Genomic DNA, 19,683 nt, shown 5'->3' with positions numbered 1-19,683 from the left:
GGCGCGCATCGATCGTGCCCCGGGCGTCAAGACGGCAAGCTTCGAGTAGTAGTAGTGGTTGTGGTTTGGTTTGGTTTCTCGGCTCTCTCTTTGTCTCGTTACACCTTTTCGTTAATGGAAGTTCACAGCAGCGCGTCAGTCAACGAGTTCAACTTTCAAGCAACAAGACGACGCAACTTTGACGACCACGATCCGACCGAGTCTCAAGTCTCTCCAGCCTCTGTGCGACTGTGCCGATCCCGTCACTACTTGCTCATTGTGGATCTTGGTGAGTGGTGGTTCGAGCGCGATGGAATGGGGTCAGAGGACAAAGTTGGTGAGCGTCACGTCGCGGCAAGGAGGGGTGGGTGCTCCCGCGTGGGTGTGGTTGGGTTCGAGGGACAGGAAGCACGTTACGCCTTTGCAGCCTCACAAACGAGGGTGATTCCTCTGTGTTGGCTCACTGGCAGTGCTCTCCACTGTAGGTCAGCGTGATAGCCCCTCTCGTCCGTGGACGGCGAGTCTTCACAGCCATGCTCCGAAGAGGGTGATGCCTCGCGTGAGCATGGCTACTCCCAGAGGGTGATTCCTTAGGCGAGTTGAAGACTGCCTCCTCGGGTGAGGTACGCGGGTTTGATCGCACTTACAATGTCCAAACCACACCACGCAAAGGGACTGCACCTCACCTTGCCATGTGCGACAAGGCTGCCGAGTGGCGGCAGGGTGGGCAGAAGATGAGGTACGCGGGTTGTTCTACAGCCCCTCTCACTTCTGCCTCTTGGAAGGTTGAAGCACGCGGGTTCATCGAGCCCCTCTCACGCTGAGGCACGCGGGTTCACCTAGCCCCTCTCACTTCCACTTGGTAGGACGTTGAGGTACGCGGGTTGTTATCAGCCCCTCTCAACTCCTACCAGCCCAACCATTGCCTCGGCAGCCCAAGACTTTGTGACGCTCAACATCTTTGGACTCTGACCCTGTTCTCTGAGGGCGAGATCACCACGTGCCGAGTGAAGCAGTGAGTAGTAGTGGCGGAGGATGCCAGGGATACAAGCGGTTGAGGCCTCTGAGACCAACTGGATCGTGTGAGTTGATGTTGCCGACTTGCGTTGAGTGGAGGCGGTTCTCAGACAGCTGTGCGTGTCTGTTGTGAGCTTTGGACCCTTTTCCATAGTCTTTGGTTGTGGCTTATAGCACTCATGTAGTGGCCAGGCGGTACGCATCCGATCGTCTGATCGTGGTGTGGCCTGCCGAGTTTGGCCTAGATGTGAATATGAATCGGCTTGATTGAATCCAAAAGAGCACCAAGTGAAGGCGAGGAAAAGAGGGACTTTGGCTGTGTTTCACTGACGGTGGCACTGCAGCTCGACGCTGCCGTCGCCGCACCACAGCAATCTGAACAAAGTGGAGATAAACCAGATGGTCCGATGGATGCTGGGCCTACTCACCACGCTGCCATGCAGCCTGCCCACCAGTCACATGTTCAAGCACCGACCACATCGCTCCTGGGCGGCGTGGCACAGCGGTGCGACTTGCTTGTCGCCGGCAAGGAAAGGCTACCCAAGAGGCCTGGTAACATACATGCATGCGCTGATGGCACACTGGTGCTTGCATTCTAGAGGTGGCATCAGGCGCGGCAACTGAAGTACTGCTGCATGGCACCAAGCCGCCGACATCATCACCGAAATTTTCACAAGGACCTCGCACCCATCTCGCACCCGCCACCACCCTGATAGCGACCCCGTCTCTGTCGACCAACCAGCTCCAACACTCCGCACAGAGGTTGCAAAAGACTTCAGCATGCATCTGTGCATGCCTGGCAAAAGCTGGACGAGTTAGGAATCGAACCAAAGACCTTGTCAAGTAGGTATCAACCGCCTAGAGGCGGCGCTCGTGCTAATGACACGCTCTACCAACTGAGCTACACGCCCGGGATGTGCTCCGACGCCGAGGGTCTCTCGGCGTCGGCGTAGGCCACGACGGGGATCGAACCCGCAATCTCATGATTTACTCCTCTTCGAGGTCGTAGTCATACGCCTTGCCATTGGGCCACGCGACCGGAGATGTTGACGGAGATCGGCGTCGGCGGTTGACGGCGCCGAGCTCATTGTTGTCGCCGCGTAAACGTGAACACAACCTTCCAGACCTCGCCTGCGATGAGGTCGGGGGCCTTGGTGGTAGCAGCACTGTCGGTGCCTGCGCCGACGGTAATGTCGAGGACCTCAAGCTCACCGCCGTTGGCCAGGTGAGGCAGAACCCGACGGCGAACTGGCACTCGTTCACCATCGACGGTGGCGACAAGCGAGGTGGCCCTGCTCAGGTTGGTGATGCCCAGCCCAAGGACACCGCTGTACCGAAGGTCGAGGGTGATGGAGGCTGGTAGTCAGTACTGTGTCGAGGTCAAAGCTCACTGTCTGAGTACTCGACGTTGGTGGCCGCCGTCAGGCCGGCAAACTTGTCGACCAGGCCAAGGACGGCGACGCTACCGAAAGCCTGGTGGCTTAACGGGACGAGCCAGAACATTGCCGCGCTGAGATAGGGTAGAGTGACGTGCGCGATGGATTCCTGCTCATTGAGCTGGATCACTGCACCGGCAGTCACCCCTCCGTGCTGAAGGTTGAGGCGAACAATGGCGTAGTCCTCCGCCCGGGGATCTCCAACCGCGTCGAGGACGTCCTCTGTTTCAATCTTATCTGCGACAAAGAGCTGCTTGTGCTCGTTGCCGCGGACGTTCCACACGGCAAGTATGGTCCCAAGTTCGGTGCCGACAGACCCCCAGAGACCGGTACCGTTGCCGTGGTCGCGCACCGACATGTCAAGGAGGCGGCGTGCAAGAGGACGAACCGGCCGCTCCGTTCGCACTACCCGGGCGGTGCCAGTCTTGTCTTTCCCGATCAGTCGCCAGAGTAGGTGCGTGTCGTGGTGGCCGGGTTTGTCGGTGAGGAGAAGCGGGCCGGGGAATAGGGCGCGCAGGAGGGCATGAGCAATCGGCGCAAGCTTGGTCGTCATGAACATGTCGGCGTCGGGGATGTGACACAGCTCAGCTAGCAGCGTTGCGTTGAGGATGTTGGCAAGGATGTGTAGCTGGTGCGCGTCCGGATTGCCGATCATGCCAAAGTCGTCTGAAGACCGGCACACGAATCGCTGTCCCCCGGTAGCCAGGCCGAGTCCTTGTTCGCCGCCGAACGTGTTCTCCGATTGCGCCATACAGTGGATGATTCGGCCCGGTCCAAAGACTTCATTGGCGGCCGAGACAAGTGAGCGCCAGATGGACATGCCCGCCAAAGTGTTGGCGGGACCGTCCAGCGCACTGGCAAGTGCTTGGTTGTCGACCTTGATGAACGTGATGCCCTGGGTTTTGAGCTCGGTGAAGTAGTCGCGCCAGAAGTTGTCGGCCGTCTCGGGCGGCGGAAACCAGACGTCGACCGAGCCGCCGGGAAAGTGGTCGACCGACCACGGGTCGTTGGCAACGCCCGGCCACCAGTGACGGGAGCAGCGATGCGGGCGGCACTTGTACTTGTGTACGAGGGGCGAGTCGGGGTGGATGCCTTCCCAATAACCGCCGAGGAGTCTGATGATGTTAGCGTCTAGGCGAGAGGTGAGGTGTGATAGAGGAGTGGATAGCCTTTGGCCAGAGGCGCGGTCGAACGGATCGTCGGATGGGGACTCAGCAGCTCCGGCTGCAGTCGCTGACGTCGAGCGCGTTACCGAGCGCGTTCCCGGTGCTCTGATTCCCCGCCCGGTCCGTCCTCGGCCAGCAGGCTCATCAATCGACAGGAGAGAAACTTATCACTCACGTCATCCATACGCCGACCTCGGTTGCCCCGACCCCGTCGACGGCGGCCAGCTTTGTCTTGATCATCCCGACCATGGCCGCGAGGCCGCCCTCGCCGAGATCGGGGTGTGAGCCAAAGTCCCACAGCCCGCGGCCCTCGTTCTCCTCGGTGCCCTCGCCGGCTGGCACACGAATGAATGTGCGCTGGTTCTCCCAGCCGTCGTCGATGATGAAGCTCTGAATCGGGATGTCGTGCCGGACGAGGTCGTCGAGGAGCGCTGAGACGTTGGCCATGGTTGGCCGCTTGCCTGGCTGTCAGCGTGATCGGTACACAACTCACCCTCGCCGAGGCTAGTCCACGTGCAGAAGCCTACGCCGTCCAGTGGGCCAGGAGGCGGCAACGTGAAGGGCTGCACTGCGCCGTCGTTGGCCCACTCCCGCGCGACTGCGACGGCCGTGTCGACGAGCTCGAGCATCGAAGCCTGGGTACTTGCGCTGGTGACGACCACGGCGCCGACTGCATCCTCAGTCGTGCTCGCCGCCCTCACGCAGCAGGACAGTGCCTTCGGTGCTGCGCCCTTGCGCAGGTGACACAACGCGCCGCGCGACGAGGCCGGGTAGATGCAGACGTAGTACCCGGGCCGCGAGCGGAAGACGAGCAGGTGGATCGACTGGTCAGGGAGGTTTTGGAGCGAGTAGAACTCGACCGGCTCGATCCACGTTGGTCTGAGGTGTCAGCACGGTCAACGACACAGCTCACTTGGTCCGGCACCAGGCCCAGCCGGTTGCCGCGTCGTCAAACTCGAGGTCGAGGTCCCAGGTGCTGTGTCCCTCGCCGGGAGGGACAGTGAACAGCATGAGCCGCTTGTTGACCGGTTCAGCAGCCATTGCGCCGCAAGATGCCCGGGTGATGCGAAGCGAGATAGCGAGTGCGGGTCGGAAGGTTGTGAGTGTGTTGTTGAGATGGAACACGGACTGTTACCCACGTTGTGGCCGTTGTGGTCGACCGAGTCGCGTCGACGTCATTCCACGCGACGTTACGCTCCGTGTCCGACTTGACGCCGACACCGGACCGGCGTTGACAACCCACAATCTCCACACTCTCTGTCAACATCCACACCGACCGACTCGGGACGCTACTCGGCACCCTCATCAATCCTACAGGGTCGGAAAGACCGGTCCGGCGGCGCGCGAGGGCTCGGTGGGGCACCCCGGGCCAAACGCGATGCCGCCAAGGCCAAGACAAGAACAAGTAACACGGTCGCGCCCTTGTCGACTTCTTTCCTTCGACTCTTCATCGATACCATGGCCGCGCCGTACACTCTTCGCTGGGGCATCATCTCGACGGGGTGGATCTCGACCGAGTTTACAGAGGTGGGTAGGGCAGAAGCGTCGACGCGCGCGCTGGCCCACTCGTCGCGCCGGTATCGCTCTCGCTCGTCGGGAACTACGGCTCTCCTCGTCGGGAACAACGGCTGACTCGCTCTCCAGGACCTCCTCGTTGACCCAGCCACCCGAAACGTGAATGACGTCGCGCACGTCGTCGAGGCGGTCGGCTCGCGCTCGCTCGAGTCGGCACAAAAGTTCATCGACAAGCTCAAGGCCGCGCCGGAGCCATACGCGTGGGGCGTGGCCCGCGGCGCGCTCGACAAGACCAAGGCGCGTGCGAGCTATCAGGAGGTGTACGATGACCCCGTGAGTGTGCTCGATGGAGTGTCAGCCATCCCGCGGCTACTGGCATCCTGGTAAGGCGCCTCGGCGACTGTCGCTCCTCCTAGTCCGCCGCGCCTCATAGTCCCCGGTGGTGGCTGCCGGCCGGCTCGCGCAGCGCTGTCTTGTGGACACGCCAAGCTCGTCGCTAAGCGGCTGGCGGGATTATGCGGTGCGGCAGCTCTGTCGTCGCTGCTCCTGGCTCGCATAATGAACCAGCAGGCTTGCGCCCCGCGTCCATCGCGCCCACCATCCCCAGCGTTGTCGGACCCCTGCTGACCTCGCAGGACGTTGACGTCGTCTACATCGGCACGCCCGTGACCCACCACCACAAGGACGCCAAGGCAGCCCTTCTGGCAGGCAAGCACGTCGTGTGCGAGAAGCCATTCACGTTCGACCTCGCCGAGCTGGACGAGCTGATCGCCATTGCGCGCGAGAAGAAGCTCTTTTTGATGGAGTAGGTCTACTCCTCGGTGACAGCTGGCTGACGCCCAGGGCTGTGTGGACGCGCTTCCACCCCATCTCGTACGCGGTGCAGGACGTGCTCGCGTCCGGCGTGCTCGGCCGGCCGCGGCGCTACGCCGCCGACTTCTCCAAGGACTTTAAGCTCGAGACCAAGCCGATCAGCCACCGCCTGCTGGCGCCCGAGCTGGGCGGCGGCGGCCTGCTCGACATGGGCCCGTACCCATCCGTCTGGGCGATGCTCACGCTCCACCAGCACCCGCTCAACACGAAGCGCACCCCGCCCAAGGTCGTCAACACGTACCAGACCATCTACAGCCGCACGGGCGTCGATGCGCGCTCACGCTGGGTGCTGGAGTTCGAGGAGCTCGGCGCAGAGGGCATCCTCATGACCGACATGCTGTGCCAGAACTTCAAGGAGGGCGCCGTTGTGCTCCAGTGTGAAGAGGGCGACCTCGTCATTGAGTGTAAGTTTGGCCCAGAGTGGGACGAGGCTGATGGATAGCGCCGCCGCAGAAGCCGGGCGTGTTCCACATCGTCCCGCACGAGGAGGTCGACGGTGTCAAGGAGCGCAGCACGCACGACTACACTATTCCAGCTGCGCAAGGCCACGGGCTGGCGTTCGAGGCCGACGCGGTTGCGCGCTGTATCCGCGACGGGCAGACCGAGTGCCCGCGCATGCCTCTCGACGAGAGCCGTATCGTTCAGAGCTGGTTCGACGCCGTGCGCAAGAACGGTCGCACCGTCATGAGGGACATGGAGGGGACCGCAGGGAAATAGGCAGGCAGATCGCTTCAACTGGATGCATATAGATACAACGGGGCGACGAGCCATTAAGTGGTGTAACGGAAGCCAGGAGCATAGTCGTGCAGCTGCGCCTGAGGAACGACGACCTGTCCCTTCTCGCCCGACGGCGAGTCGAGCGCGCCCGAAGTGGGCGCAAAGTCGCCCGCCTTGTCGCGCCTCGCGTTCTCGTGGCGGTAGTACCAGGTGAGGTAGAGCGCAGTGATGAGGGAGAGCTGAGGAGTCAGTGGTGTCCCTCATACGCAGTCAGGTGAACACTCACAACGCAGAAGCCGAGGTTGATACCAAAGCCCTTGTACCAGTGAGGTCCCTCCTTGGTGGGGAAGATGAACGAGGCGAGGACTGATGGTCAGTGATAGTCCCCGGCCGGTTTCGGCCAACTCACTAGCAAAGCACTGGCCAATGCCGTTCATCAAGCCCATTCGAACAGCGGCAGTCGTCTGCGAGCCGGCCGTGTCGCCAGCCCATGCGAGCATGAGCGGGATGCCGCCAAAGCCGCCGAGGACGACCAGGAAGGTGCCGAAGTAGCGCGCACCCATGTTCTTGGTGACGCCAATGAGGACCGCAAAGCCGACGGTTCCACAGACCTGAGTGAGGACGACCCAGAGGCCGCGGTGCTTGGTCCTGTCGGAGAGGAAGCAGATGATGAGCGAGCCGACAAAGGCGAACGCGTACGGCGGGACGGTGAAGAGCTGCGCACGCGCGTTCGAGTATCCGAACGACTTGACAATCGTCGGGAGGAAACCGGCCACTGAGGCGACGGAGCAGTTGAGTCCGATACAGATGACTCCGTTGAGGTAGGCCGTGTGCTGCGAGAAGGCGTGGCGGACCGCGCTCCACTCGAATGCGTGGCCCGCGGCTACCCTTGAGCCGCCCAAACGGCGGAGGGCAAGTTCGCGCTCAGCGGCGTTGACATCTAGGCTGGTCAGCGGGGTCGATCACTATCGCCACTCACACCTAGACTTCTCGGGCCTGCTGGGCAAGAAGAGGAAGATGCACAGGGCGAGTAAGATACCCGGGAGGCCTTCGATAAGGAAGAGAATGCGCCAAGTCTCGAGCTTGGAGGAGTGGATGAACGAAACGCCGTAGGCGATGAGACCGCCGAATCTGAAGGAGTTAGCGATGTTTCATCGGTGCTGGTGATCAGCACACTCACGCTCCGGCCAGGGTACCCGAGCCGATGAAGAGCGACACGCGCGCGGCGATCTCGGTGCGCTTGTACCACATGCCGTAGTACATGGCGACCGAGCAGGTGAACATGGCCTCGCCAATACCAATGAAGAGACGCGTGGCGACCAGCCCGCCGAAGTTGTGCGCGCCTGCCTGGGCGGAGCAGGCGACCGACCAGATGAGGGTGCCAAGGGCGATGGACATGCTCGGCTCCACCAGAGTGGAAAGGACAGTGCCGGGAACGTTCAAGATCTGCATGGTCAGCCGGTGCGGGCGAGGTGAGCAGGTAGGCTGCTCGCAGAACAGCCAGCACGTGTCTGCGTCGGGCACGTCTCAATCTGAGCACTCACAATGTAGGTGATGTAGAAGCAGGAAAGGATGATGGAAAACTTTGTATCGGGGTTGGACCCGAGGATCTTGAACAGTCCTTGACTAGATGGATGAGTTACTGCATGCTGGGGTGCAAACTCACAGCTTCGCATTGCCCATGTTCGAGCGGTCGAGGAAGGCCGAGAGGTAGAGGAGCGCCGTGAGCGGCAGAATGAGGATCTGCCCAAGTCAGCACCAACTCTCCGTTGCCTCACTCACGTCAAGCTTGAACACAAGTTTGCGCTCAGCGGCGGGATCGATGACATCGTAGGCGGGGTCATCGTGATGAACCGCGTCGTGATGAGACCCAGAGACATTGAGCTCATGGGTGACGGCGATGCCGTTCTTCTCCTTGGTGTCGTGCAGCTCTGACATGGCGAGAGTCGTTGGAGCCTGTCAGGCAGTGGGAAGAGGCGACATCCTGGGGCCACATAGCCTCGTCTTTAAGACCATCTGCACGTCAAGCCGATCGGCATCGTCAAGGAACGCTGTTGCTTGGGGGCAGCAGCGCGCTGGTCTAAAACGGGACCCGTAAGCCACAGTGCAGTTTGAGGTGGTTAGCGTGGAGGTTACACCCTCTGCTCCGCGCTGTCAGTAACCATTGGACCCGGCTAAAGCAAAACCTTGTTGAGGACTCTCACTTGAGAGCAGAGCCTGGCCGTCGTGAGGGCCAGGTAGTGAGTGATATCCTGATTCCCGCTGGCGTGCGATAAATTGATTAGACCCGGATGCTCGCGCCTCGATCTGGAAAAAGGCTGCCTCCGCGCCCGAAGAGTGACGAGGAAGGGCGAGGAATGGCGCGCGAAGGCGTCGCATACCTCGTACCGGGGAGCGCCGTCGCGCCGAGGACCCTAAGTCCATCGGGCCGAGCTGTAAGGGGACCCGCGCAATTCAAGGAAGGCGTGAACAATCAGGTCCTCACCACGCGACAGATCGCGGCGCGTTCAGGATTACGCTGGTCAGTATCGTAAGCCACGCCGTCATCGGCGATGCAGAGACGCTTCATAGTCCAACAGAGTCTTGACTGTGATCGACCTGCTGGATAGGCGATCAAGTGGCCAGCAAGACCCCGGCGTCGCTGTCGTCGTCGTTCGTCGACGTCGAGGTTGTTCGAGCTCGCCTTGATGCATGTCGATGCAGAGTTGAGGACGGCAATACCAAGGGTGAGGCTCAGAGTGGAGACCACGAGGAGCCATGTGCTTCAAGGCTGCGGTAAACCAAGCGAGTGCGTGCCTGTGCCGTACTCAACGCGAAACCCACTCCGGCATCTCGCCCAACCTGCGGGGACCCACTCGTCAGTCGCGCAGGAACGCTTGCTTTAGCCGCAACTTACGCGGCAGACAGAGGAGGAAGTCGAGCGCGGCGGCTAGCGGAGCATCGGACATTGTGGAAGCGCGGTGAGGTGCAGCAAGGTGCGGTTCCCCGCGCGGCAGACCTCGGCATCGGCGTCAAGTGTGGGGTTGAGCGGCCCCACAGCCGCCCGCCAAGCACTGGGTATACCGACGAGCGGGTGGGATGAGCGGGCGGTGAACGGACGGTCGCCGTTGCAGAGCGGAGTGGCGTCGTTGTGTCGGAGGTCGGACGAGCCTCAAGGCGAGCAGGAGCCCATGTCGCCGAGTACAGCCGCCCCAGACTGATTCCTTCGGCATTAGCGAGCGCGCACCTATCAAGAGGGAGTCTGCTCACGGTTGATACGTCAGGCGACCTCTTTGTGGGGGGTTTGAGCGGTTTGAGGGTTGGCGATGGAGTCGAGGACGAGGCGAAGTTACGACATGATGTTGGTTGTTATGAGTGGGGGGATTCCTCCACAATCTCACGTGGACACGGCTCTTGCATTAGCCGTGTCTCTGCGGGGCAACATGCAAGCGACAAGTGAGGCGAGCAGAGCGATGAGGATGCGCGAGGGTATCTGGAGTAGCAGCAGTGAGGGCGTCATGCATGCAAGAGATAGGTTGCATGGTGAGGCCGAAGGATGAAAGTTGGTGCGGCCGTGACATGGATCTCGCCCGCTTCCTCGTTTGTTTGTCTTTGTTGTTCTCCTTCCACCGACCGCATCAACCAACATCGGCAACTACAGCAGCAACAGCGCGTCCCTCTCTGGATCTCGACAGCGCTGACGACGTCGGTGAGTACCTCGTGACGTTCTGCTGCGTCAAAGCTGACATGCATTGGCAACTCAAGACACAAAGCCGAGGAAACGTCCAAACCGGGCCGCCCACCATCTGGCATCGCCAACAACACCACACCTCGCCAATGCGCAGTGTAAGTCTCGTCGGCTCCCTCTCATCCGCTCGCATGCTTATCCAGTCGACCCAGCTTGGCATGCATCCGGTGCTCGCTCGGGAGGTCCGGAGCGGACGCGAGCAGAAACCCGCCGAGGAGACAGATACCTCCCGACGATGACAAGGCACGCCCAAGAGCCCGAGTGCCGTTAGTCGCTGCCAAGGTCGACGTATCGGGCCGATCTCTGACTGCCGACTCACATCCTGACAGTTCTCTACGCGTCTACTTCAAGCTCGGAGTGCTGCTGTCCTTCTCGAGCCGGAACGACTTCCCCACCATGACCTCGTACACCACGGCCAGCGACCGACCGGCTGATGGCAAGCGACTGCGCGTCGCTGTGCTCGGTTGCGGGCGTATGGGCCAGCGACATGCGCTGAATGTGGGTTCGCAACGGGGATCCTGTGCTTACCCATCAGCTGCACAACTTGACGCCTCGTGCGCATCTCATCGCGCTGTGCGACCCTTCCCCCGCCGCAGCGAGATGGGCGGCCTCCCACCTCCCAGACATACGGTTGCACACTGATCCCGAGGAAGTCTTCGCGTCGTCAGATGTCGACGCGGTCATCATCGCGACGATCACAGCCACGCACGGTCCACTGACCCTCCGTGCGATCGAGGCGGGGAAGCACGTTCTCCTCGAGAAGCCGATCGCGCTCGACGTGGACGATGCGCGACCTGTCGTCGCGGCGGCGGAAAGCGCACGAATCAAGGTCATGCTCGGCTTCGTGCGACGATGTAAGCTGAAAAGCCAAGCTCCCACCAGCTGACACCCCAGTCGACGCTGCACTCCAGCAGCTGCATGACCACCTGCGCGAGTCCTCTGGCAAAGTGTACCTCCTCAAGTCGACCACACAAGACCCGTACGACACGACGGGCTTCTTCGTGCAGTACGCGCCGCACTCGGGCGGCATCTACACCGACTGCGGGATCCACGATATCGACATGAGCCGGTGGCTTCTCGGCGGCGAGCGCCCGAAGAGCGTGTACGCTACAGGCAGCATCACGCTCGTTCCCGAGCTCGCGGCGCTCGGCGACGTCGACAACGGACTGGCAGTCATCACGTTCGCGAGTGGCGCGCAGTGCACGCTCCACCTCAGCCGTACCGGCATGGGCGGGTACGAGAGCGTCGTGGAAGCGTACTCGACCACTGGCAAGGCCGTCGTCGACACGCCGGCCGTGGCGCGCGTCGCTGTCACGGACGGGCAGGGCCGCAGGCTGCCCGGGGCTGGGCCGAGCTACATCGACCGCTTTGGCGACGCGTTCGTGCGCGAGGTCGCCGCGTTTGTGGACTGCGTGCTGGATGACACTCGTTAGCTGGCTTAATCTCCAGTGAGCATAGCTGACAGCCACAGCCGTGCCCACCACTGCTCGCGACGCGCTACAGGCTGGACTCATCGCCAAGGCGTTGACGCACTCGCTCAAGACTGGCCTGCCAGTGGTGTTCGACGGCGACGGCGAGCCGCTCCTGTCGTGAGCTGCGCGGGGCTTCACTGGAGCCGGGACTTGGGATCAGGTGATCACGCTTCACCGCAGTCTCCTTGTAGCAGGTGGTGGTGCTGCGGATGAGATGGAACATGGGTTGCCCACTCTCATGTAACGAGCGGCACATGTGGACTGACATCCTCGGTTAACAGTATCCCGTCCCGTGGAGCATTGCAACGACAGGCACGACATGCCTCACCACGGCCGACTACTTATGTTGCGACCGAATATGTCTTCTCACCTTGACAACACCCACTGCCCCAGCAATGAGCTCTGACACTGCAGAGGAATATAGGCTACCGCCAGACCTCATCGAGACGGCGTTCGACGCCGTCGTGATCCACGACCTGGGCGAGCTCAAGACCGCCGCCCGCCAGTTCCCAGAGTGTATCGGCGACGCGCATGCCGGCGTGTTCTACCTCTTTGTCGGGGACACACTCGTGGGAGTGTGCGACGAGGGATACGGAGCAGAGATGATCGCCAAGCTTGGCCCACTTGACGCGCCGGAGGCGTGCACTATTGCGACCGAAGACTACGTCGCGGCCCACAAGTTTAAGCCGCGCAGCACGTCGTCAAGCAGTCAGAACGCTAGCGACGTTGCTGAGACCACCCCGGGCTACAAGCTTCTCACGATGGCCGCTGCCTTGCGTCGCACTTGCGAGGGCTGTGCCCTCAACCACTAGACATGTGTGCAAGCCAGCAGATGCATTCAAGTATAATGAGCACGATAGTGCCATGGGCAAGAAGCTTTTATGAACAGCGATGACGCCTGGGCGTTTCTACGTCCTACTTGTCGTCCTTCTTGACGTCGTTGCCCGAGAGCGTCGCCTCCTCACCGGCGCGGGGCTGGCGCTCGACAACAGGCACACTGCCCAGCAGGCTCTCGCGCGAGTCGAAGGCCAGAGCCACCTCCTCGAGTGTGTAGCCCTTCGTCTCGACCATGAAGTACTTGACGAGGAACCACTGGATGATGATGAGCGGCATGTAGACGGCGTAGTACTTGTAGCCGATCTTGTTGAGGGCGACCGAGTCGACAAACGTCGTGTAGACACCCTGGAGCTGCGTGACCGTGTTCCAGACAAGCAGGCCCTTGGAGCGCATCGAGAAGGTCTGCACCTCAGCCGGGTACGAGTACAGGACGGGGTTGGCAAAGTTGAAGGTGCCGAGGTAGATCCAAACGAGAGCGACGGTCGCGATGCCGGCGGAGCGGTTTCCGTCCACAGCCTTCTCATACACACCACCACAGGCGCAGAGGCCGACGAAAGCGAGGAGCATGAGTGGCCAGCAGGACAGGATGATGGTCTTGCGGCCGACGTGCTTGCCGACGTAGACGGCCACGATCTGGCAGATCCAGGTGAAGATACTGAGGCCAGCGTAGATGCCGGTCTGCTGCGTCGCACCGTTGATGCCGACCTGGCTGAAGACGACGGTGTAGTAGTAGTAGACGATGGACGAGCCCGACATGACAACGAGGTTGGTCATGAGCGCGGCGAGGAAGAGACGGTGGCGGTTGGCGGGGCTCTTGAGGATGACCTTCCACTCCTTCGCCTTGGCAGCGCGCTCCTTCTCGATAGCGTTCTTCATCTCGTCAAACTCGAAAATGACGAGCGGGTCGTTGGGGTCGCCGTTGCCGTGGTAGTCGACGAGGAACTTGAACGCCTCCTCCTCCTTGCCCTGGCCCATGAGGAAGCGCGGCGTCTCGGGCACGAACTGGACCGCGATGAGGACGTAGAGCGCCATCGGGATCTGGATGAGGTAGGGGATGCGCCAGCCCCACGATGTGGAGATGTACGAGCAGCCGAAGTTGACCCACGAGGCGACGACGCTACCGAGGATCCAGTAAGAGTCCCAGCTGGCCGCGATCTGCGCACGCGAGCGTGGGTGCGGGATCTCCTGCACGATGACGAGCGAAGTCATGAGGAAGGACGCAAGGCCAAAGCCCTGGATGAAGCGGCCGACAATGAAGATGGCGTAGCCCTTGAGGCCGTGCACGCCGTGGATACCAGCCAGGCAGCTGAGCACGGTACCGATAAGAAGCGTGTAGCCGTAGACTGGGGATCCGTTAGCTTGGGCCGACAGAAGCTCGCTCTGCTCCACTTACATCGGATACCCCACTTGCGGCCAAAGGTCTCGTCAATCCAGCAGATGACGGGGCCGACGACAAAGCCCGAAATCATGCCTGCGGCGTTGAGAAGGCCGACGAGAGCGCCAGCGTTGCCGCTCTCATCAATGCCGAGGTCGGAGCGCCATGAGTCGAAGGACTGCAGACCAGAGATAAGGGTGCCGTCGTCTGCAGAGTCAGTACGGGCGGGGGCGGGCCAGCAAGGGCCGAGCACCACATACAGCCGTTAAGCGTCATGCCGACGAAGATGATGCTCAAGAAGCTGGGCCATTAGCATGTGACTTGGGAGCGGGTAACCAAGCCGGGCGAGATCGCGAGATCCGGCCGGCCAGGTGGAGTACACTCACAAGTTGAGCTGGAGGCGGCCCTTGTCCTTGTACCATGGCAGCGTGTCGCGGACGTTCGGGCTGGGGCGTGAGCACTACGACCTAGGCAATAACTGGTGAGACTTACATGGTGTGCCAGTCCTGCATACTGGGCTTTACGAGACCAGGGTGAGCGTTTAACGCGGGGGGAGAGGCAACTTGCGACGCAGGCATTATCCTGGTCCGCTCAACGGTTTCATCTCAGCACAAACTCCGCGAGGTGCTCCGCTAAACAGCGGAGACCTCATCAGGCGGAAGTCCGGCACCCGTGTTGCCATCTCGAAGACCGTGGGCCAGCCACGTCGGGGTCTTCAAAGATGATGTACGTCTGGTTGATGATGATGAAAAGAGTCCATTTTACGTTGTGCGGGTCACATGGTGGTGGTAGGGGGCCAGCGCAGCCAGCTCTTGTTGCTGCTGCCGCTTCTCCTGCTTGCGCGGAGGAACTAACCTAACTCTGAGGGGGGTGTCGGGGTCGGTGAGTGAGAAGGAGGTGAGATGCAAGCGTGAGATGCAATGTCTCGCCTTTTTACGGTTGATGGGGTGGGTCGAGACTTGCGGAACCAAATTAGTGAACACGGAGCGGAGCAGCCGATGGTCCGCTCGATCCGCTCTAGGCCGGGCAGCAGCATGTGGCGCACTTGGCGCTTGGCGTCATGCGAATCAACAAGTGGACGTACGTCGTCGCCAGCCGCGCCAGGCGGCAAGCCTGGTAAGACAGACGGTTGAGCCGCACAGCCGCACGTGCAGCTCGAGTGTGGCGTCCAGAGGCTTGGGAAGGCACGGCGGATTCGCCCAGCACGCAAGCATCCACGGCCTGCATGGTTGATTGCGCACCTGGCGCTATCAGAGTCAGTATCTGTAAGTCGACAATCTGCAGTCAGCCAAGCACACGCTTGTCAAGTGAATCATCGCATTGATGGATGTATTACAAGAATGCCTCGTCCATGAAGCTCCTGCGAATCGTAAGTAATCTATTACACTCGAGTCTGGCCACGCAAAGGCCCCCCGCAGGCGGAGCCTGAACGAGTGGATACGAGGTGGACGTGTCCACCGGCAGCCCGTATCTCCGGCATACCGTGCACCGCGCCGGCCGTCCGTCGCACCGGCCGGTGCTTAATTAGGGGTTGGCCGCAGCAACCACCATCTCCACTCGTCGAGGTCGTCGACGTGCGCGCCGCCGCTCACGACGTAGCCCGGCCGGCCCTCTTCGTAAATGCAAATGACGCGGAGGCCCGAGGTCGAGACGTGGTATCCCTTGTCGTCCCACAGGGATATGCGGTACGCCTTGGCAACGCTCCGACTGCCGTCGCACGCTGGCAGGGATCCGCTGTGCTGCTCACGTCCGCGGTACTGGACCGTCTCGCTCATGAGCCAGACATCGAGATCCTTCTCATCGAGAGCCTTGGCCCACGGATCTTCTTCTGGCTTGAGGTTGCTTGCCCGTGGCCGTGCGCACACTTGTTCGATCACCACGGTTGTCACGTTGAGCTTCTCAGCTTGTGTCGTTACGTTCTTCGAAAGGTAGAACGAGTAGCTCGAGACCTCTTCGGCCTTCGGCGAGATGATACACTGGGTGTCAGCGGGTAGCTTGCCTTGGTACGTACATCTGGTGGCTGTCCAAAGAGACGATTGGGTCCAGGAGGGCCGTCCACGACCTGGTGGGTTAGAAGCAGCCTTTTACGCGGCACCCACCTGGCAGATGCCAACGAGCGCGTGCCACCAGCAACTGGTCTGGCCCTTGTTGCCCCACGCTCCTTTGAACTGGAGCCAGCTGAGATCGCCAGTGTGGTTGACCTTCTTCGCGCCATCCGGCCCGGTCCAGTACTCGATCGGCACGACATGGCCTTTCGAATCCCAGATCGGTCCATAGTCGTCCGTCACGTCGACCAGCGCCCAGAGGTTCAGCAACTGTGGAAAGAGTTAGCGGGGGTCCACCTCTCTGATATGGGATCACCCCACCTGTGCGTAGACGTGCTTCCCCGGCGTTGGCCAGATGCCATGACTGCCGGAGGCGACGTAGGCGACGGGCCGGTCATCGATTAGCTCCATGTCCGACCACCGGTATGTCCTGGAATGTCAGACAGCAGGAGCGACAGCAAACCTACCCAGCGCTGAACTTGCCGCCCGAGTGCGTGTCTAAGGTGTCAATGGCGCCGTGCGGGCGAGTGAGATGGCTGTCGTCACGACTCACTGAAGTCTGCAGAGACCGCGACGCCGTCGACAGTACGCAGGATGAGGCGCTGTGTGTGTCAGTCCAAACTGGTGCAGCTGCCGCCGTCTCATGGCAACCAGCGCGTGGAAACCCACCTCCCAGTCGGTAACATCTGCAAAGATCAGCAGCTGGCCATCACACCACCGACATCAGACTCACGATTTCCAAGACACCCAAGCGAACCGACGTCCTTGCCAAGGTTGTAGGGGTAGAATCTGCCGTCAGCGACGCCGCGATGCCATACCCTCCACGCACGTCCAGTATATCAAGTCCTGCGGGGTCAGTGACGCCGCCTCGGTGCACACCACAAAACTCACCACCACGCCGCGGCCCTGGTCCACCCAGAACCCGTACACCTCGTCATGCACCCTCCCCCGTCCGTCAGGCCCGGGCTCCATCCCGCCCTCTTGCCCGGCGGGGCCGTACATGAAGCTGCTTTCCGGGTCGGGGAAGAGCGGCTGCGCGTTGAACGGCACGTCGACGGACAGGAGCTGCTTCTTGCCTCTTCTCGGCAGCTGGTCGAGGCCCTCGGGCGTCATCCACTCTGGTTTCTGCACGCGTCAGCAGCGAGCGCGCTGGCCCCAAGGTGAGCAACCAAGGTGCCCCGGCCAAACTCACTGGCTCGTACCACGTCCCGTTCTTGTATTGTACCTGCCGCGCGTCAGTCCTTCCCGCTAAGCCGACCTACGTAGCCGTATCGCTCGAGCATGAAGGCGACCGAGGAAGGGAAGAAGCGCTCATTTTTGCTGCTTGTCAGTGCTATCCGTCAAGGCTCTGCGTAGCACTCACGAAAGCTTGAACACTGGCGCGTACTTGTCCAGCAGCGCGGCCATCTCGGCGCGCCGTTCCGGCGTCGAGGGGACATCGGCGCCGTGTACCGGCGTGGTCTCTTTGAAGAGGGGGACCTGGCGCTGGGGGAGTGCACCTGCGCCTAGCGCAAGCAGGGCGACTGCGAGCCAGGATGAGAGGATCTGAGGTGAGCTCTTCGGCGGTAGAGGGCAGCTCACCATGACTGCGTTGTTTGGCGTCTGTCCATGCTCTCTAGGTAACGTGTCCTGCGCGCTGCGCTCGAGGTCGGCGCTGAGGCTGCGAGATGCGGGAGATCAAGAGCGCGTATGGGCAGACCCCTCTAGGCGGCTGTACCGTCTAACGTGTTGGAGAAAAGGAGAATGGAGAGTTTGTGGGTACGTTACGATGCAAGTCGACCGCCCATCGCTAGTGTCCTCAACGTCACTCCGTCACCCATATTCACAACATTCAGGTTGGAGACCACGTGGGCGGCAGCCACCATCACTGACTGTCATGACATCAGCGACAGTCACCCCATCTCATCTCTTCACGTCCAAGTAAAGTCCAATGCATGGGCAAGACTCTACAGATGCGCTCTTCGCTATGCTAGATTTTATCACTTCCCAGCCAACGGCGGCGGCGTGCGCGCCACCGCCGCTCCTCTTCCTCTTTTGTGCGGCCGACAAGAAGACGACTCGCTCAAGCGAGCTCCTTCTCGCCCTTCTGGGTCTTGTCGATGGGGGCGGCCTTGGCCGAGACGGGCGTGCTGATACCAGCCTGCTGGTCGACAACAACGGCGTCCTTCTGGCCGATCGTAGGCTCGCCAGCGGGGACCTTCTCAACGACAGGGGTGTCGGCACCGGCGTCGGCGTCGACGATGGCGGCGCCGACCTGACCGGCGGTGGGCTCCTCGTCGTCGTCGATCTCTTCTAAGGGCATCAGCGTGGATCTTTGAGATGGAGGGGAGCGTGGATAGTAAGAGTAGGTCCGGAGGTCGGCGCCGGAGGCACAGGGTAGGGCGGCGCCCTCGTATGCCTCCGTGCCTCCGCGACCATGACCAAGCCTCCTCGGAGGTGGCAGGGCCACCGGCCGAGCTCCGCAACTCCAGCTCCAACATCTTGCAGCTTGTCCTCCCAAAATCACGCTCCTCCAGCTCCTCGGGCTCTGGCCGCACTCACCCTCGCCGTAGACGTCAGGGTGCTCGCGGAAGCAGTCCTGCATGGCCTTGAACTTCTCGACGCAGTCGATGCCCTTGGGCTCCTCCTCCGAGTAGACGAAGCACGAGAAGGCGGCCTTGAACTCTTCACCGCAGGGGCCAGTGGCCATGCCGCCTAGGCACTGGGGAGTCAGCGAGCGAACTGGCAGGCAGGGTGGGGGATGCGGGTGGCATCCTTCCTGGCGGAGTGTCCACCCGCTCCTCAGTCCCATTAGCACAAAGCACCACTCACAGGGCAGTCCCAGTTGATCTCGCCAGTCTCCTCGTTGAACGCTCCCTCGCTAGCAGCCTGCGAAGGGTCGGGGATGCCGGCGGGGGCGGCAGCGGGGGCAGCGGCAGCCTCGTCGGACGCTGATGAGCGCTCAAAGTCGATGAGAGCCTGGGCGGGCAGTCCCTCGGACTCGGCCGACTCGAGGATGACCTCTGCGATGTGTTAATATCTCTCCAGTACTCGCTACTCCAACGCCCAGCATCCCCGCGGGCTGCAGTGCTCCCACTGCCACCACCCCAGCCCGGCCTCCACTCCATCCCCACCCTCCCCGCTCCTTCCCCCACCCACACCGACGCCACACTCACCCTCCTCGTCCTCCTCCTCGTCGTTCTCCTTGGGCTCGGAGGGGTGGACCTGCGACTTGCGGAGCTGGGCGACAATGTATCCGGCCGAGCCGACGATGAGCGCGGCGCCGGCGACGAGCGCGAGCTGGGCGCCGCCCTCGTGGTCCCTGTTCTGCTGGTGGAACTGGCGCGCGCGGGGGGCGCGGGCGGCGACGCGCGGCGCAGCAGCGCGGAGCGCAGGGCGGGCGACGGAGCGAGCGAACGAGCGGGCGAACATTGTCCTGGTGGTGGTGGGAAGAGTGCAGTGGGAGTGGGAGTGTGGTAAGCGAACTTGTTCGATGTCGATGGAACAGGAAGTTGGCCCGGCGCTGGAAAATGCGGACCGGCGGT

General features: G+C 61.7%; 8 protein-coding genes and 2 non-coding genes across 10 annotated transcripts; 3 read left to right on the top strand and 7 right to left on the bottom strand.

Annotated features, from left to right (window-relative positions):
* Nucleotides 1–1,703: 1,703 nt before the first annotated feature.
* Nucleotides 1,704–4,692, bottom strand: RFS6 (putative galactinol--sucrose galactosyltransferase 6). The gene is made up of 5 exons (XM_062773640.1): nt 4,512–4,692; nt 4,092–4,477; nt 3,774–4,059; nt 2,388–3,547; nt 1,704–2,352 (listed from the first exon to the last, which is right to left on the bottom strand). Exons 1-5 carry the CDS (start codon nt 4,637–4,639, stop codon nt 2,081–2,083), a joined length of 2,232 nt encoding a protein of 743 aa, XP_062629624.1. The 5' UTR covers nt 4,640–4,692; the 3' UTR covers nt 1,704–2,080.
* On the bottom strand, nt 1,804–1,907 carry LOC62_05G007118. The gene is made up of 2 exons: nt 1,871–1,907; nt 1,804–1,839 (listed from the first exon to the last, which is right to left on the bottom strand). It is a non-coding gene; the product is annotated as a tRNA-Ala (tRNA).
* On the bottom strand, nt 1,947–2,035 carry LOC62_05G007117. The gene is given in 2 exon segments: nt 1,947–1,983; nt 2,000–2,035. It is a non-coding gene; the product is annotated as a tRNA-Arg (tRNA).
* A 161-nt stretch (nt 4,693–4,853) lies between the features above and the next one.
* On the top strand, nt 4,854–6,720 carry xyd1_2 (D-xylose 1-dehydrogenase (NADP(+))). Its single transcript, XM_062773639.1, has 5 exons — nt 4,854–5,125; nt 5,243–5,446; nt 5,749–5,918; nt 5,957–6,390; nt 6,429–6,720. The coding sequence occupies exons 1-5, from the start codon at nt 5,057–5,059 to the stop codon at nt 6,701–6,703; spliced, it is 1,152 nt and encodes a 383-aa protein (XP_062629623.1). The 5' UTR covers nt 4,854–5,056; the 3' UTR covers nt 6,704–6,720.
* A 36-nt stretch (nt 6,721–6,756) lies between these two features.
* SPAC11D3.18c_0 (putative transporterC) lies at nt 6,757–8,641 on the bottom strand (the record flags this gene model as incomplete). The annotated part of the gene is made up of 8 exons (XM_062773638.1): nt 6,757–6,942; nt 6,990–7,069; nt 7,113–7,648; nt 7,685–7,834; nt 7,884–8,149; nt 8,248–8,329; nt 8,370–8,446; nt 8,486–8,641. The coding sequence occupies 8 exons, from the start codon at nt 8,639–8,641 to the stop codon at nt 6,757–6,759; spliced, it is 1,533 nt and encodes a 510-aa protein (XP_062629622.1).
* Nucleotides 8,642–10,826: 2,185 nt separating this feature from the next.
* yrbE (putative oxidoreductase YrbE) lies at nt 10,827–12,023 on the top strand (the record flags this gene model as incomplete). Its single annotated transcript, XM_062773637.1, has 4 exons — nt 10,827–10,928; nt 10,966–11,274; nt 11,345–11,858; nt 11,902–12,023. The coding sequence occupies 4 exons, from the start codon at nt 10,827–10,829 to the stop codon at nt 12,021–12,023; spliced, it is 1,047 nt and encodes a 348-aa protein (XP_062629621.1).
* Nucleotides 12,024–12,297: 274 nt separating this feature from the next.
* Nucleotides 12,298–12,714, top strand: LOC62_05G007112 (uncharacterized protein; the record flags this gene model as incomplete). Its single annotated transcript, XM_062773636.1, has 1 exon — nt 12,298–12,714. The coding sequence occupies one exon, from the start codon at nt 12,298–12,300 to the stop codon at nt 12,712–12,714; it is 417 nt and encodes a 138-aa protein (XP_062629620.1).
* A 3-nt stretch (nt 12,715–12,717) lies between these two features.
* LAC12_9 (Lactose permease) lies at nt 12,718–15,014 on the bottom strand. The gene is made up of 5 exons (XM_062773635.1): nt 14,607–15,014; nt 14,501–14,560; nt 14,375–14,415; nt 14,133–14,321; nt 12,718–14,082 (listed from the first exon to the last, which is right to left on the bottom strand). The coding sequence occupies exons 1-5, from the start codon at nt 14,690–14,692 to the stop codon at nt 12,818–12,820; spliced, it is 1,641 nt and encodes a 546-aa protein (XP_062629619.1). The 5' UTR covers nt 14,693–15,014; the 3' UTR covers nt 12,718–12,817.
* A 416-nt stretch (nt 15,015–15,430) lies between these two features.
* VPS62 (Vacuolar protein sorting-associated protein 62) lies at nt 15,431–17,940 on the bottom strand. Its single transcript, XM_062773634.1, has 14 exons — nt 17,741–17,940; nt 17,523–17,704; nt 17,422–17,479; nt 17,352–17,384; nt 17,051–17,284; nt 16,989–17,005; nt 16,893–16,948; nt 16,829–16,845; nt 16,713–16,761; nt 16,627–16,657; nt 16,481–16,589; nt 16,214–16,429; nt 16,126–16,176; nt 15,431–16,090 (listed from the first exon to the last, which is right to left on the bottom strand). The coding sequence occupies exons 1-14, from the start codon at nt 17,741–17,743 to the stop codon at nt 15,635–15,637; spliced, it is 1,512 nt and encodes a 503-aa protein (XP_062629618.1). The 5' UTR covers nt 17,744–17,940; the 3' UTR covers nt 15,431–15,634.
* A 134-nt stretch (nt 17,941–18,074) lies between these two features.
* MIA40 (Mitochondrial intermembrane space import and assembly protein 40) lies at nt 18,075–19,608 on the bottom strand. Its single transcript, XM_062773633.1, has 4 exons — nt 19,315–19,608; nt 18,971–19,161; nt 18,701–18,860; nt 18,075–18,451 (listed from the first exon to the last, which is right to left on the bottom strand). Exons 1-4 carry the CDS (start codon nt 19,568–19,570, stop codon nt 18,222–18,224), a joined length of 837 nt encoding a protein of 278 aa, XP_062629617.1. The 5' UTR covers nt 19,571–19,608; the 3' UTR covers nt 18,075–18,221.
* Nucleotides 19,609–19,683: the final 75 nt, after the last annotated feature.

Source organism: Vanrija pseudolonga, chromosome 5 (genome assembly GCF_020906515.1).
Source record: "Vanrija pseudolonga chromosome 5, complete sequence".
NCBI lineage: Eukaryota > Fungi > Basidiomycota > Tremellomycetes > Trichosporonales > Trichosporonaceae > Vanrija > Vanrija pseudolonga.
This window is presented reverse-complemented; position numbering and strand designations above follow the sequence as displayed.